This window comes from Gekko japonicus, unplaced genomic scaffold (assembly GCF_001447785.1).
Source record: "Gekko japonicus isolate JY-2015 unplaced genomic scaffold, Gekko_japonicus_V1.1 scaffold63, whole genome shotgun sequence".
In the NCBI taxonomy this organism is placed as follows: domain Eukaryota; kingdom Metazoa; phylum Chordata; class Lepidosauria; order Squamata; family Gekkonidae; genus Gekko; species Gekko japonicus.
The window spans coordinates 1,874,720-1,890,507 of NW_015168654.1; the positions used below are offsets into that span (position 1 = coordinate 1,874,720).

General features: G+C 49.7%; 2 protein-coding genes across 3 annotated transcripts in view; both read left to right on the forward strand.

Moving 5' to 3' along the window:
- The first annotated feature begins 603 nt into the window (after nt 1-603).
- Nucleotides 604-6,636, forward strand: ATRAID (all-trans retinoic acid induced differentiation factor). Its single transcript, XM_015415125.1, has 6 exons — nt 604-812; nt 1,632-1,703; nt 2,680-2,751; nt 3,257-3,378; nt 4,883-4,983; nt 5,219-6,636. The coding sequence occupies exons 1-6, from the start codon at nt 604-606 to the stop codon at nt 5,321-5,323; spliced, it is 681 nt and encodes a 226-aa protein (XP_015270611.1). The 3' UTR covers nt 5,324-6,636.
- Nucleotides 6,637-13,623: 6,987 nt separating this feature from the next.
- Nucleotides 13,624-15,788, forward strand: part of CAD (carbamoyl-phosphate synthetase 2, aspartate transcarbamylase, and dihydroorotase) — a 57,938-nt gene continuing 55,773 nt past the window's right edge. For both annotated transcript variants that reach the window (XM_015415130.1, XM_015415131.1), the window contains exon 1: nt 13,624-13,708. In XM_015415130.1, coding sequence (XP_015270616.1) covers nt 13,624-13,708 — 85 coding nt within the window. The remainder of the gene's footprint in view (nt 13,709-15,788) is intronic.

Here is a 15,788-nt window from a genome sequence, read left to right on the forward strand (position 1 = left end):
CGTGATCTGGTCCATGGGGTTGCGAAGAGTCGGACTCGACTGTGCGACTGAACAATAACGACAAACCTCTGGTTAGGGAAAGTCTCTAATCAAGGACCAGCCATTCCCTCTTTTTGTGCAAGACATCCTTCAGCCATCCTGTAGAATTTTAATTCAGAATCATAGAGCTGGAAGGGGTCATATAGGCTCAGTGCAGGATCAGCCTAAAGCATCCCTGTCAAGTGTTTGTCCAGCCCCTGCTTGAATAGCACAAATATGTCCTTCTTGTGATGGCCACTAGTTTAGATGGCTTTTAGAGGCGATTAGACAAATCCATGGCGAAGAAATCATCAGTCACCATGGAAATTACGTGGTGCCTCCATGGTCAGAGGCAGTATACCTCTGTACGAGCCAGGGTCAGGGACTGGTTTGTGGTGTGAGGGGAGATTCTGCTGGGCTGTTCGAAAGTAAAAATATCTGCGTTGTGACAAACGAAACTGTCCTGCCCTCGTCTGGCCAATTTGGGGAGAGGTCTGGACAGCTGTTCTGTACAACGCCGGCCACATCCCTGCTGGAGATGAGCCCAACAGGAAGTCGCTCGCATGCGTTGTCATGTGAGCCATCATGGCTGCGTCCAGCTGGCTGCTCTTGTGTTTGTTGAGGGGCGCCATCGCCGCGGCCTCGGGCTCTGACGATCCGAGTCCCCCGCAGATCTGCAGCGGCTGCTGCGCCGGCTCGGTGCGGAACAGCTCCGCGGTGGCCGCCTTCTGTGGCGCTCGGGAGGGCGCGGAAGTCCTGGGCCGCTGCTGCTTGGAGCGGGAAGCTGTCGTCGGGTGAGTCGGCCAGGGAGCCGTCGGGGCTCCGGAAGACGCGGCCTGCCACCGAAAAATGGCACGGCTTCCAAGTACCCTTGAATGTTATTTGGCATCTTGATGGAATCGCGGAGCAGATTAGGTGTCTGGTTTACCCGGAACAGGGCGTAGACCTTTAAAACGAATTTTTCACTCCACGGAGGAAGGCATCCGCGAAAGGGTTAATCCTCCCGCTCCCTACCACTCCAGTCCTTGGGGTCTAAAGCGACCCCCCGCCTTCATTCGGCTTTCCTTTCTTGAGGTCTACACAGACAAACCGGATTAGTGCATTAGGGAGCACCCTTTAGATATTTGGAAGAGGGTAATTATTTTCATTCTACCTTTCTTCCAAGGAGTTCAGGGTGGTGTACCTGGCTCTACTTTCCCTGTTGTATTTTCACAACAATATATACATTTATACACCCTAGTGGGATATGTTATTTTGCCCATCTCCATTTTATCTTCACAACAACTCTGTGAGGTAGGGTAGGCTGATAGTGACTAGCCCAAAATTCATCTGGTGAGCTTCTATGATTGAGCATGGATATGAATCCTGCCAGATCCTTGTTATAATAACCATTACACCACACTGTTTCTCTAGTGTAAACACAAAGGGCTGGTATAGTACCTTCACCTTTCTAGATTAATAGAGTACCTTGAGCAAGATGAAGCTGCCATAGGGATCTTTTCTTGCAGAAACACATCCCTCTAGGAGGCGAAGGGAAAAGCCTGGCTAGGCAGCTGGAGAACATGCTCATCTTCTGCAGGTTAGGGCAACGACTCCTTTCTTTTCTTCTTTAGGCTGGATCTGGGGAACTGCTCGCTGCATCAGCTGTGTCCCAGCTTTCAGGAGGCCAGCACGGCCAGTGTCATGTGAGTTCACTCTTCTGCTTTGGGGCAGGTTCCTCCCTATAAGAGCCATAAGGGAGTGTGGTAGCTGTTCAGCCCCTCCCGCTGGGACCCTTAGGACCAATCTATCCTATACGGCAGTTCCTGAGGACACCTGTCATTTTGAAGACGGACACTATCTGGAAGCAGTGAAGTCCCAGCTGGGAACTCCTTAAATTGTGCCATGGGAGCCTGAAATGTCTGGGTTGGAAAAATGGCATGTGGGGAAATACAGGTGCAATACGGACCCTGTGGCACAATTTAAAGGAGTTCCTGGATGGGAATTCACGGCTTCAAAATGGCAGGTATCACTGGGGATGCCTTTATTGACTGGTTTGTCCCTTAGTCCCTTAGTCAGGCATTTTGGGGACCCAGCCTCACCAGAGCTGTAACCAGAAAACATCTGTTGCTGGGGGGGGGGGGCAGGGGCTGGAATGATGGTATCTGAGCCTTTGCTAGCTTTTGTGTTCCTTAATTGTGGAACTAGAGTATATGTAACTGCCTGCTTTTTTGAGGTGTCATTTATCTATTTAGTACATTTTAATCCTGCCCTTTGTCCAAGGACCATTCTCTCCCCTTCATTTTGTCCTATGGCCACTCTGTGAAGTAGATGAGATGAAAGTGAGTGAGTGGCCCAATGTCACCCAGTAGGTTCCGTGGCAAGTGGGGATTTGAACCTGTGTCACCCACATCCTAATTCAGCACTGTAACTGCTGCGCCCACACTCAAGTGAATTTTTAGTGTGGGTATAATCTTTCCCTCAGAGAATAGACAGTTATTGGATTTCTGGGCTGTATACCTCCTGCCCCTTCTCAGGCTACAAAGGAAGGTCCCTAGATTTTAGCAGCCCAGTCACAGCAAGCGGTGACAGCTCTCAGGGTGACAAATCCCTCCCAGGTCTGAGGTGGAGATGCAGAACTGACCACCTGAGTGGCCTTTCTCCCTTCCTTCCTTTCTGCAGTGATCTGACCAACAATCCATTGGATCATCTCCCAGAAGATGTCTTCCGGGGATTCACCCAGCTGCAAACTCTGTAAGTCTTGGGACTGCTATTCCCACAGATCCCTTAGTTTAATTATTAGGAGTCTGCTGCTCTTGTCAGTATGTTTATTGAGATAAGGGCAGGGGAGAGGCTATGGCTCAGTGGCAGAGCCTCTGCTAGGCATGCAGAAGGTCCCAGGTTCAATCCTCAGCATCTCCAGATAAAAAAAAAATCAGGAAGCAGGTGATGTGAAAGTCCTCTACCTGAGACCCTGGAGAGCTGTTGCCAGTCTGAGTAGACAATACTGACTGCGATGGACTGGTGGTCTGACTTGGTATAAGGCAGCTTCATGTGTCCATGTGATGGATGGTTTGCTTGGGCTGGAAACGGCAGCTGCTTCTTGGGTCTGAAGGGGTAGCAGCTTTTTGTGGGTCCCACAGGCCAGGCCAGGGCCTCTGCTTCTCCTGCTCTGGGGCTGTTGTGGGGCTGTTGTGGGCAGAAGGAAAGCTGGCCTCAGCTCCATGCCTGCCTCTAAGAATATTTAATTCATCCCCAGAGCTTTGCCAGCAGAGTTGGATTGTCCTGGAGGCAACAACATATGGGATAATGTCACCACCCAAGGAAGCAGCCGGATCTGCCACAGCCAGAGGAACCCCTGCAACGGCTCTGGAGGATATGGTATGACGGGAAGGGGGGGAATGCAGTATGACAGGGGAGAAACTGATGAGCAAGAGGGAATTCCAAAAAGCAGGTCCACATGCACCCTGGGCACCATTTTAGCTGTGATATTGGTGGGAAGTAGCTAAGTGCTGTGGGTTCTCCACCCGCATGCTTCTGGAGTTGGGGCATTTGGCCGTTCCCTAACATGGTTCTGTGGGCTGCAGTGGCTCAAGTGGTTAAGATGCTGAACTGCAGAACGGAAGGTCGGTAGTTCAATGGTTCAAGACCTGAGTGCCGCATGAGAGAGTGGGCTCCCGTCTCTGGTCCCAGCTCCTGCCAACCTAGCAGTTCGAAAGCAAGAAATTGCAAGTAGATAAATAGGTACCGCTTCGGTGGGAAGGTAACAGCATTCCGTGTGCTTTGGCGTCTAGTCATGCCGGCCATATGACCACGGAAACGTCTTCGGACAGCGCTGGCTCTTCGGCTTGGAAATGGAGATGAGCACTGCATTCCTAGAGTCGGATTTGACTAGCTTTCGAGCAAGGGAAACCTTCACCTTTCCCCAAATTGGTTCTCCCATCAGAAACAATCCAGTGGGAGGCTGTTGCACAGCACCATTCAGGAATGTCTCCTGTAGGAGAGAATCTCTTTCTGGATATTACCTTTGCCCCATGCCTCAAAACAAATTGGGCTTACCATAGCTATGGAATACCGCTGAGAGGGATTCCACTCTAAAGTTTCCCATTCCTAAATATATTTGCTCAGCAATAAGGTTCAGTTTAGCTAATTCAGGGAAAGGACAAGAGCAGCCAAGGTGTGGTAGGAGATAGTTAGTGGAGGCACAAGATAGATCAAGATGGGTAGCTGTGTCAGTCTGTCTGTAGCAGTAGAAAAGAGCAAGAGTCCACTAGCACCTTAAACATTAACAAAATATCTGGTATGACCGTTCGTGAGTCTCTGCTCACTTCCTGATATCTGAAGAAGTAAGCCACGTGACTCACGAAAGCTCTTACACTGCCACATGTTTTGTTAGTCTTTAAGGTGCTACTGGACTCTTGCTCTTTTCTACTGGAGGCACAAGGCAATCTTGGAGTTATGGGCTAGAGGTGGTGCCTTGCTTTGGAGTGGGGAGGAGAGGCGGATAAGGTTGGGCCAATTGCACAGGTGATCCAAGTGGCTGGATGGGATACTAATACGAAACAGCACACGCCAATAGGTACATGCAGGGTCCCTTGTGATGTCACTGAAGATGCTTGGGTTTAGTGCGGTCTGCATGCATGGCTCGTCATGGCCTATGTTGTGCTGATGTGGGGGAAGAGACTTCCAGGCAGACAGAAGCAAACAAGCCAATTGCAGAGGTGCAATATGGAGCAAGACAATAGGGTGGGAACAATGCAGCTTGTGAGCCTTAAACTTAAGCATTAGGAGCTCTGAGTCAGTGCAGAGATGCTGTGGAGCCTGTGCATTGAACACTGGAAAGAGGGAATGCATTTTTCTCGCCTTGCCTGCCCTTTCTCTGCAGGTTGGCTGTGCCCTGAGGACTCGATTTGTGCTCCTGACGGACCTGGCCTGCACCTGTGCCTTTGCGAAGGCCCATACCATGGCTACAAATGCTTGCGCCAGGTAAGTTGATGTGGGTTTTTTGTGTGTCTGGGTGCAAAGAGGGATGGACAGGCTTTGCTTGTTTCTTAAGAGGAGGAAGTGGAAGGAGCTGGAGAGGCTTTTGTGCTCCAAGTAAGCCAGGATGGGAATTGTGCCTTGAAATGCAGGGACTCTTGGCCTCTCTGCAGCAGTCGTGCCTTTGGGCAGGGCACGGGCACCAACCCAGCCGGCCACTCTTTTTGTTTTTGCTTTGCAGGGGACCTTTCCGTACCCGATGTTCTATGGGACTTTGGGAGCTGTCACCACCAGCCTCTCCATCCTGCTGTGGGTCACCCAGCGGCGCAAAGTCAAAACCTCGTAATGGCCCATCCCTGCTGAGGAGACAGCTTTTTCTCTAGCCTGTTGCTAGGGCTGTGGCCTCTCTGTTCCTTGGTCCTTTCAGTTCGATGGCTTCCAGCAGTGGTCCCTCGTTTTCCTGTGCAGTCCTCCCTGATGTGAAACCCTTGATCTGAGCAGTTTCAGGAGGTTAGCCATGCTGGGCTGAGCAGTCACACAGGGGCTGGTTGACATTTGCATGAGCCACCGTCTCTTGCTTGTCTACACTCAGACCGAAGCACAGTGAAACAGGGCACGGATCCGGCACCTTGTTTGGCTCTTTCCAGCAAGAGGACTGGGGGGATCAGTTTTTTTGCTTTTCCGCTGGACCAGTACCTTTGGGTTTCCTGTCAAATTTGTAATAATCACAAGTGAACCGGCCTCTGCTGATGGTGTGCGGAGGAACTGCCTTGGTTGCCTGGAAGCGTTTCAGCAATTGCTTTGACTGTTGAGAAGACAGCTTTCCAACTTCCTGATGCTGAGGAAGAGGCATTGCTGACCAGCAGGCCATGCTCCTTGTTCCTTCAAACGTGGACTTCTTGTTCCATTGCTGTCGGGCTTCTAAAAGACGCCTCAAGCCGCTTAGAGGGACAGAAATGGAGACTTCCAAGCCTCCCTTCCAGCCTCACTGTACAGCAACAATGAATTTTGGGTCCTGAAGAACCGCTGTATCTCAGGATAAACAAGTCTGGGTGTTTTCCCCATGAGTGAGCTGTTCTGCAGCCAGAGGATCATTTTGTAAACAGCTGTGTGGAAGCTGGTAGTACATGACCATCCCTCGCTTTTTGCCTCTCCAGTTCCATCACTTGAAATGCACATGTTCTCTTAAACGTTTCTCCCTTGTCCCCTTGCTCCCCTCTGCCTACATGCTCCTCCCAGAACACCTGCTTGATGCTGCCTCTCTCTGCCCCTTCACATCTGTCCACAAGACCTAGTGAGCCCTTTGGTTCCCTCCTAGAGTCCTTGTCCATCCCTAGAATTTAGCCTGGACAGTTGCACATATGCATCCCCGTTGTCCTTGGATCATCCTTCCCTCTCTGCTGGAACAGAGACGGAAAGGCTCTTTTTTTTGGTTAGTCTTTGAAGTGACCTGAACATTGAGGGCATAATAGGAAAAATAAATTACTATCAATAATGGCTGGGGGGGGCGGGATAGCTTGTAGGCCTGGCTTTGGCCTCGTCTTTAAGCCCTGTTGAGTTCATGCAGGAGCCCCTCAAGCTTGTCGTATGCAGACTGGGGAGGAGCTGTGGTTCAGTGGAAGAGCCTCTGTTTTGCATGCAGAAGGCCCTAGGTTCAATCCCTGGCACCTCCAGTTAAAAGGACTGGATAGTAGGTGATGTGAAAGACCTCTGCCTGAGACCATGGAGATCCATTGCCAGTCTGACTAGACAATGCTGACCTTGATGGACCAAGGGTCTGATTCAGTACAAGGCGGCTTCTGGTGTTCATGTGTACTGTATCAGGTAGATGCTTTCTGGAATGTTTTAGAAGCCCTTCTGCAGCGCAGTGGAGTAATTTTTAGCCACTGCCCCACAAATGGCTTTGTAGTGTTCCACGAAGAGATGGGATGAGGTGGACATTGCACCTGGAGTCTGAGGGCAGGGTCTCACAGTATCAGGGGGAGTTGGTTTTTTAACCTGCAAGGTCCTGGGCATCAGTTCATATATGGCAGCCCTGGATGATACGTATCATAGAGCGGAGGTACTGAATTCCTTTGTGCTCTTCTATACAAAACTCAATTGACCATTCAGACGTTTTGTCTTTTTGAAATAACTTCCAAATTTCTTCCTTGTTAGAATGCAGCCAGCTACTGGCTTTGATTTGACTTTGTATAGTGTGTTAGCAGCAGAAGAGATCAGTAAGGGAGAGATCGTGGGAATTAGGGGAGCAAGACTTCACCCCCAGAGACAGACAGAGAACAGCAAGCAAGCAAGAGTTACCACTGTTGGCTGTTTCATGTCTGCATGCTTTTTAAAAATGTACTTTATTTGAAAAAAGGCTTGGTCAGTGTTTGATGTGTGTTTTATTAATATTGTAAACCACCTTGAGCTCTGTAAGAAGAAAGGTGGCTAATAAGTATTTTAAGTAAATATAATAAAAATAGATGTTAGCTGGCTTAAAAGCAAACACTGAGACTGTCAAGGAGTCCTGCTGGGGTGTGCAGAAGTCCCCTCTGACTTTCCCTAGGAGAACAGTTTGGGGCAGGAGATGAGAGAAGCACATGTAAGAGAAATATCTGCCTTGGGGCTCAATTATACTCTGCTGGAGAGAAAATGCTAAGTTTTCCCCAGAAGGTGTAAAAACTCAATTATGGCTGTTTCCAGCAAGAAAAAAAGAGAATAAAAACAACAACAACATCCAGTTGATACTGCAGCTTATTCTGACAAAGGGTCATTATGGGCATCACAACATCTGGGCTGGGACTGTGGGTGCCTCCTGAAGCAGCTGGGTCAGCAGCTGCTTTCTCCTGGCAACATTCCCTGCCTCAGTTCCTGCTGGTTTGTGTACTGCAGTTCCATAGGGCTGGCTTATCCTCCCATGATGCTCTGCTGCAACCCAGTTCTGCATTCCACTCCTTTACGAGGCCCCATCACCTCACAATCAGCTTTCATGGAAATGCAGCAGCAGCAGCACCACCTAATGGGTCTTGTGTGCAAAACAGGCAGAGGGGGGGTGTTCAATTAATGGTCCCAGGGGATGTGTTCCAGCATCCTTTTCATTGTCACAGAAAATGACGGGGCACCCCCCGAAGACTGTTTCCCGAACGCTTGGCAGCAAAGCCCCTTTACTTCTTGTGCTATCACATATGCTGTTCTCCCTTCGTTTGCTCCAATGGTGCAAAGAGAAAGCAATTAACAAGATGTACTTTCACAGGAATGGGATATATAGCCATATATAGCAAATAGTATGGACGCTGTTTATGTACTAGGGAGTTTGCCTTGTGTGTGATAAGAAAGGAGCTTTGTCTCAGTGCACGACTGGCATTTAGGTTCAATTCCTAGCCTCTCCAATTAAAAGATCTTGGGTTTCAGGTGTTGGGAACACGTCTTGCTCAATGTCGACAGTGCTAAGCTAGCTGGATCAGTGCTCTGAGTTAGTATAAGGAACATCAATTTTAATACTTTATTTATATCCTACCTTCCCCCCCCCCCCAAGGGCCACCAAAGCAGCTTAACACCGTTCTCCTCTCCTCCATTTTATCCTCACAACTACCCTGTGAGGTAGGTTAGGCTGAGAGTGTGTGACTGGCCCAAGGTCCCCCAGTGATCTTCTGTGGCAGAGTGGGGATCTTAACCTGGGTTTGCCCAGAGCCTAGTCCAACACTAACCACTGCGCCATGCTAGCTCATATATTCCGATTCGCCTTTTGTCTTTTTTACTTGCTGTATGGTTTTGTTTAAAATTAAATCAGGTCTGTAATTATTTGGGCCAGCTCTGAAATTCCAAGAAGAGCAGTTGTCTTTCATATCCCTGGTATATTTGGGCATAATGACTGCTGCTATAAATAATAGTCACATTAGCTGAGGATTTAATTTCACTGTTGAACAACAGTTAATTAATCTGGGCTTTTCCCAACTAGCCTCTGTTTTTTGTTTTGGTTCTGTGAACTGAACGCATCAAATCCTTTGATGCACTGGTCAAATGGCCTCTGTAACGTGAAGAATAAACTGCTGTCAAGAAGAGAATGAGTCCTGCTTATTGTCTTAAAATATGCATTTTATTTAAAAGCAGAAGGCAAAGTCTAAGATTCCTGTGACACTTCGAGTTTTTGCTTTAGCGCTGTGGCCTGCCTCCATAACTTGGATTACATTCAGCAGGGCTGAAAATGGGCCGGAAACATATGAAGTAAGAACCCAGAGCCTCTGAGCATGTGTAGAATGCTTTCTCTCACATAGTCACTGTCAGGGCTGACCCTGCCTTGGTGCAGTAACGTAACCAAGCTTTACCTTGGTTTGGTCTCAGTAACTCCCACAGTAACACGACCCATAAAGCAAAAGAAGGCTTTATTAAAAAATTTTAAAAGTATAAAAACAAGGCCTATAATTCTGTGGCAGTGCAATGTATAAAAATAACAAAATGAACTAGGGCTCCGGTCACACGGGCAGGAAAATGCAGTGGGGAAACGTGGCTGTTTGCCCCGGGGCAAACTAACGCGCGGTTAAGCGATCAGACCTCCCGTGGAGGTCTCGTGGGTAGGGAGAGGTGCTGATCACAGGACAAGCCTGCGCGCAACGAAGAAGCGTGCGGTGCGGCAAACTGGTTTTCTTTTTTTGTGTACATGACAAATGCGCACGCTTCGTTGGGTGCGTGTGCGCATCCACGGAGTCTTGGGGGGGGGAACCCTTTTTTGCAAGGGGACATGGGCGGGCGCCAGATGCCACCGGAAACGCGATCAGATGCCCGCCCTTGCCCCGCGGTTTCCGGAAACTAGTACCTCAGAGGTACTAGTTTTTTGCTGCGCATTTTCGCTGGGAAGCCTCGGTTGTGCCACGGAAGCGCTACGCTTCCCAGATGTGCCGGTGAGATCGCGCCCGGAAAATCCACCTGTCTTCCGTCTCTCTTGCGTGGCTAATGTTCCGTGTGACCGCAGCCTAGCTACACTTACTGGAGTCCTAATACAGTGCAGTTGGTTCTAAAGCAAAGAGTACCAGAGCATAATACAAATAACTTTGGCAGTGAGGAGTAGGAAGGAAATGGGAAAAAGGGAATAAAGATTATTCTCTCTAATCGTGCTTATAGAAACACGCTGGCCATAACCTCCTTACCTCCTCAACCAATCTCTGGGCAGTATCCATGGAACTTTCCAGGATGAGAGTGAGCTCCCCCTCCCATTTATTTTATTTTATTTATTTATTTAACCTTCAATTTCTATACCGCTCAGACCCGGAGGTCTCAGAGCGGTTTACAGTACTGCTGCAAGCGCAGATAATTCCTAATCTATGGCCACATTGCTTCAAGGGATGGGGACGCCTACCAGCACCCAGGGTGGGCTAGCTCTTCACTGTTCTTCTTGGCGGTCCACTCGGGTCGGCGGGTGTTTTTGCGGTCAGTCCATCCCCGGCGTTGGTTCTTCCGGCGCGCGGCCCCGCATATTCACAGCTGAACCCTGTGAGCTAATTAACAGGACAGAGTGGATGGCCTTGAGAAGTCACCACCAGAGTGTAGTGTCCAGATCACGGGAGGTGGTAGTTCCGCTCTATTCTGCTATGGTCAGGCCTCACCTGGAGTACTGTGTCCAGTTTTGGGCACCACATTTTAGGAAGGATGTTGACAAGCTCGAGCGTGTCCAGAAGAGGGCAACCAGGATGGTGAGAGGGTTGGAATCCAAGTATGATGAGGATAGGCTGAAAGGGTTGGGTATGTTTAGCCTGGGAAAGAGAAGGCTTAGAGGGGACATGATTGCAGTCTTCAAGTATTTGAAGGGCTGTCATGTAAAAGATGGAGCGGATCTATTATCTCTTGCTCCGGATTGCAAGACTAGATCTAATGGGTGGAAATTACAAGGGAGTCATTACTGGCTAAATATCAGGAGAAATTTCCTAACTGTAAGAGTGGTTGAGCAGTGGAACAGACTGCCTTGGGAGGTGGTGGGTGCTCCTTCACTGGACGTTTTCAAGCAGAGGTTGGATGACCATCTTTCAGGTATGTTGTAGGGCTATCGTTCGGCTATGCTCCTGCAGAGTGCAGGGGGTTGGACTAGATGACCTGCAAGGTCCCTTCCAATTCTAACATTCTATGATTCTAAGATGGCTTTTCTCTTGACAGTCACAAACTAACCTTCTGCCCCTTTGAAAAAGAGCAAAGGGGTGGCATGGCTTCCAGGCAGGTGGCTTCCAGGCAGGTTTAAGAGCTGATATTTCTGTTGTGGCCCAAATACATGAGTGTGAGGCATCTAGTGGCACATCAGCAGAATCTACAGCAATGGTTCATCTATCAGCATGGCTGGCTAAACTGGCCCATCCCATTAAACTGCAGAGGTCACAAGGCATGGCATGTTAAACACAGAAGTGCCACTTTGCAGATGGGGAAGACAAGCAGATGCCTGTACCTGTGCGCTTTCTGTTGTGGTCCCCACCTTGAGGAATGGCCTTGCCTGAGAAGAGGAAGGCTCCTATACTCCTAAGCATTCTGTACAATGTGTAATAGGGAATTCTTCAGACTGACACTTCCACACACGGGGACAAGGGCTGTAGTTTATGGCACAGTTTACCTCGCTTTTACCACATTGTTTTCTGATTTCTGTAATCCAGTTTTTGCTGTTGCTTGTGTCTTACACTGTTCCTATTGCTTGGCTTTAAATTTTGTAGGAGGCCTTCAGTCTTGGTGAGAGATGCAGATTAGAAACAAAGGACAAAGGCCTGCAGGCCCCTCTCCCAGCTAAGCTGTGATCGGTGCCTGTATGTCCACTGACTCAGGTGTCTTAGTGAACACAATGGGACATTCCTGTGTAAATATGCATAGGATTGGGCCATCAGTGTCTTGCACTGGGATGCAGACTCAGTTCACAGGTTGTGTTTAGAACAAAAAGTGCTTGGTCATTTCAGCGTGGCTATCCCACTTGCCTCCCCCAGCATGTCTGAATGCCCCTGTAACAGCCACCTGCATTTTTTGGTGTAGGGGCTAAGAGCAACAGACTCTAATCTGGAGAACCAGGGTTGATTCCCCACTCCTCCACATGCAGCCAGCTGGGTGACCTTGAGTCAGTCACAGTTGTCTCAAGAGCAGTTCTCTCAGAACTCTCAGCCCTACCTACCTCATAGGATGTCAGTTATGGGAGAGGAAGGGGATTGTGAGCCGCCCTGAGACTCCAAGTGAATTTTTCTTCTTTGAATTGATCCTGCAGGCTTGGGGAGAGCCCCACTTATATAGTCAGCATAACTAAATGGGTAAATGGGTATTCTTGGTATCTACCTATGTCTTGGGAACCCATGCATAGGTAAAAAATGAAGGTGTACATTTTTAATGAAAGGGGACCGTTTTTCCTGCATTATACTATTTTAGACTGCATGACTGACCCTCTTCCCACTTTCTCTACATAAAAAAGTATCTGGGGTGGAAGTTTGGTTTAAAGGTTATATCAAGCAGGCCGGCCAAAGTTGTGGCATCTGGTATGTTACTTAAAACTGTGGGTCCATATTTTGGCATATATTATTCACACGTTAGCACTCTCTAGCCTGGGAAGGGGCGGGGCGCTGATGTTTTAATTCCGAGGACCCATTTTAAAGAAGACCGCTGCGTCGAATAGCAGGCAACCAAGTTTTCCCTACCGCTTGGTATGATATCAGTCCAGTCCGAATCCTCTCTGACATGCAAGTTTTGCTTCATACACAAGTCTCTCCCCCGCCCCATCATTCAGTGGTCCGGTACAAAGCAAGCTTTACTACTTGATTCTGCGAATCTGGAAGTCCAGGGTGGGTGTGTGCGTTAGGGCTCCAGCAAGCGTGCCAGAGAACTGTATTTTAACTCCTGTTCAGCCTAATCCAGGTACAATTACTTTGCTGGGGGCGGAAACGCGGTCTGAACGTGCTCAAAGGAGCCTTCTCTTCTTCAAAATAAAGCACTATTACCTGGAACTGCAGGCTGTGGAAGGTCATTAGTTCAGCAGTTCGAAACCCGTGTGCCGCAGGACGGAGTGAGCTCCCGTCTCTAGTTCCAGCTCCTGCCAACCTAGCAGTTCGAAAGCAAGAAGTTGCAAGTAGATAAATAGGTACCACTTCGGTGGGAAGGTAACAGCGTTCCGTGCGCCTTGGTGTTTAGTCATGCCGGCCACATGACCACGGAAACGTCTTCGGACAGCGCTGGCTCTTCGGCTTTGAAATGGAGATGAGCACTGCAACCCTGGAGTCGGATTCGACTGGCTTTCGAGCAAGGTAACCTTTACCTTTACCTTACCTGGAATTTGCATAGGCCGAAGTGCTCCAAGCGCGTCGAGCAAAACAGGCCATCACTGTTATCCTCCCACTGTAGATGGGGGGAGGGGGAGAGAAAGAAGAGGTAGGTAGCGAACGTACGAAGAAGGTGCCCACCCCCAGCACGCAGAACACGAGATCCGCCTCGCCTAGCCCAGCCTCCTGCACCGCCCCTCAGCGGGTCATTTCCTCCCGGCTTTTCCCGGCTGGGGCTCAGCTCCGCCCCTCCTCGTAGCTTTCAGGCCGGCCACGCCGCCGTCTCCGCCTCCTTTCGCGCCAGGTCCACGCCGCTCGCAACTACCCGCTTTCCCCCGGAACGGCCGGCCGCCCCCCACTCTCTTCCCACGTGCAGTAGTGGGGCGAACGCGGCGCGGCCATGGGCAGCCTGGTGCTGGAAGATGGGACGGTGCTGCGCGGTCGCTTCTTTGGGGCCGCGGGGGCCGCCGCTGCCGGAGAAGTGGGTGAGTCCCGTCGCTCGCAGAGGCATAGGGGGAGGTTGGGGGGCAGCGGCAGGATCACCCCACATGGGGGGGGGCGCGCGTGCACTCTCCCCGCCCCTTCTTTGAGAAGCATGCCTATGGAGGCGGAGAGGGGGCTTATCCGTGAATCGCGAAGCCCGCATGCTCTGTGGGGCCGAGCGGGATGTCCAACTATCAGACGCGTGCCGTGGCTGCCCAGTGACGTTCTCGACTTGGTTGGGTGCTTGCAAAGTTCCGTCGCCCAGGAGCGTGTCAAAAGCGCGGCTAATAAAGAGTGCCTCTGAGCAGGTGCAGCGTGCTTGGGGCTTCTGGACTGCTCTGTCCGAAGGCCGGGTCTTTCAAGGAGACGAGGGCTCCAGGACCTGTCTGGAGCCCAGTGACATTTTGGCTCTGCCGCTGGTCTGTCTGGGGCAGCAGGACGACAGAATCAGTTGCGGCATCTCTGAGGTCGACTTAGAAGGTGTCTGTGACAGAGAAACAGTCTCTTTAGGCAGCACAGCACCCTTCCGAATTTCTGTCCAGCATTTGGGTGTAGGGTTGCTAGCTTTGGATTGGGACGTACCTGGAGCTTTTGGAGTTGGAGCCTGAGGAGTGCAAGGTTTGGGGAGGGACTTCAGTGGGGTATATTCCCATAGATTCTACCTTCTGGAGTGGCCATTTTCTCCAGATGAACTGATCTGTTGCCTGGAGATCAGTTGTAATCTGAGGAGACCTGGAGGTGACCAACCTACTTAGGTGGTACAGTGGCTCAGTCATTTTATTTGCTAGTCAGGGATTCATCACCCTCTCCTATTCTTAACTTTCCCATCCATCATCCCACTCGCACTGTTATAATGCTCAGTTTAAGCATGATGGTGGTATGAGCAGAGAGCTTTCTCTTGTGATGGATTGACTCATGGAACTCAGTGCCACAAGGTGCGGTGATGGCTGCTGGTTTAGATAAATTTGAATGGGAGGTCGGACAGATTTATAGAGGGTAGCTCTGTCATCAAAATAGCCAATTCAGAGGCAGCATTTCATTGATTGACAGCTGCTGAGGAGTGGTCAGCAGGTGAGGCCATCCGACTGCCCTGTTTATGTGCTTCCCTGTGGCATCTGACTGGAAACAGGAAACTGGGCTATAGGCAATCGGTCTGAACCAGGAGGCGACTCTCTTATTGCCTCATTGCTGTCAGCCACGCAAAGTAGCTGCATGCTCAGTTTGCTGGCCAGCACAATGAACGTGATGCACAGATGTAAGGGCTGCAAATCTCTGGTGTGCAAACTAACCATGTGTGGCTGCTTTGCTCAAGTTGCAGCACAACTTGTGCCATCTCAGCATCTCAGTTAAATTCACTCACGAAAGCTCTTTGCTTTGCCAGTGTCTTGCTTAAATAATATTGGTAGGGATAGCCTAGTGGGGCTCTAGTTTCCACCGTCATGGCCATTCACTCTTTTTCTTCCTGAGGGGGAGTTTTTGCTCTTCAGACTGGGCAACTTGCAGGCTGAGATGTGAGGCTGGCTGCATCCTGTCGGGGCCAACTCTGTGCCTTCAGTCTGCCATGCATTAGTAAAAGTGCTGAGGGCATGCACTTCAGTTTGCATGGAACAGGGCACAGATAATGGCAGGCAAATTCTTTGAACAAAATTAGCCCCCTTCTCAGATGAGCCGCATCAAAAGTTGTTCCAGTTTAAAACTTGCTGGGTTGTTTCTTGCTAGCAGGTGGTAGTTGCAGCCACAGGCTTTATTCATACAGTACCTTGTGGAATTCACTGAGATAGGATGGGGGGGGGGGAGAGTGAGAACCTCTAGTCTAGTTGCCTTTAAAAGGGGATTAAACAAATTCTTGGATAACAGCTCCATCAGTGGCTAATAGACATAATGTCTAAGTGGGACTTCCATGTTCAGAGGCAGTATATCAGTACTTGGGGCAAAAATATCCTTTACTTTAATGATACAGCTCTGTCGGCCTAAAGACCATGAGTTGAATCACAATAAAATCCCCTGAGGTAAAATCATGCAATAATTTTCTATCTATCATTACCCTGCAAACAATTTTTGCAGCTGATAGGGTTACATCAG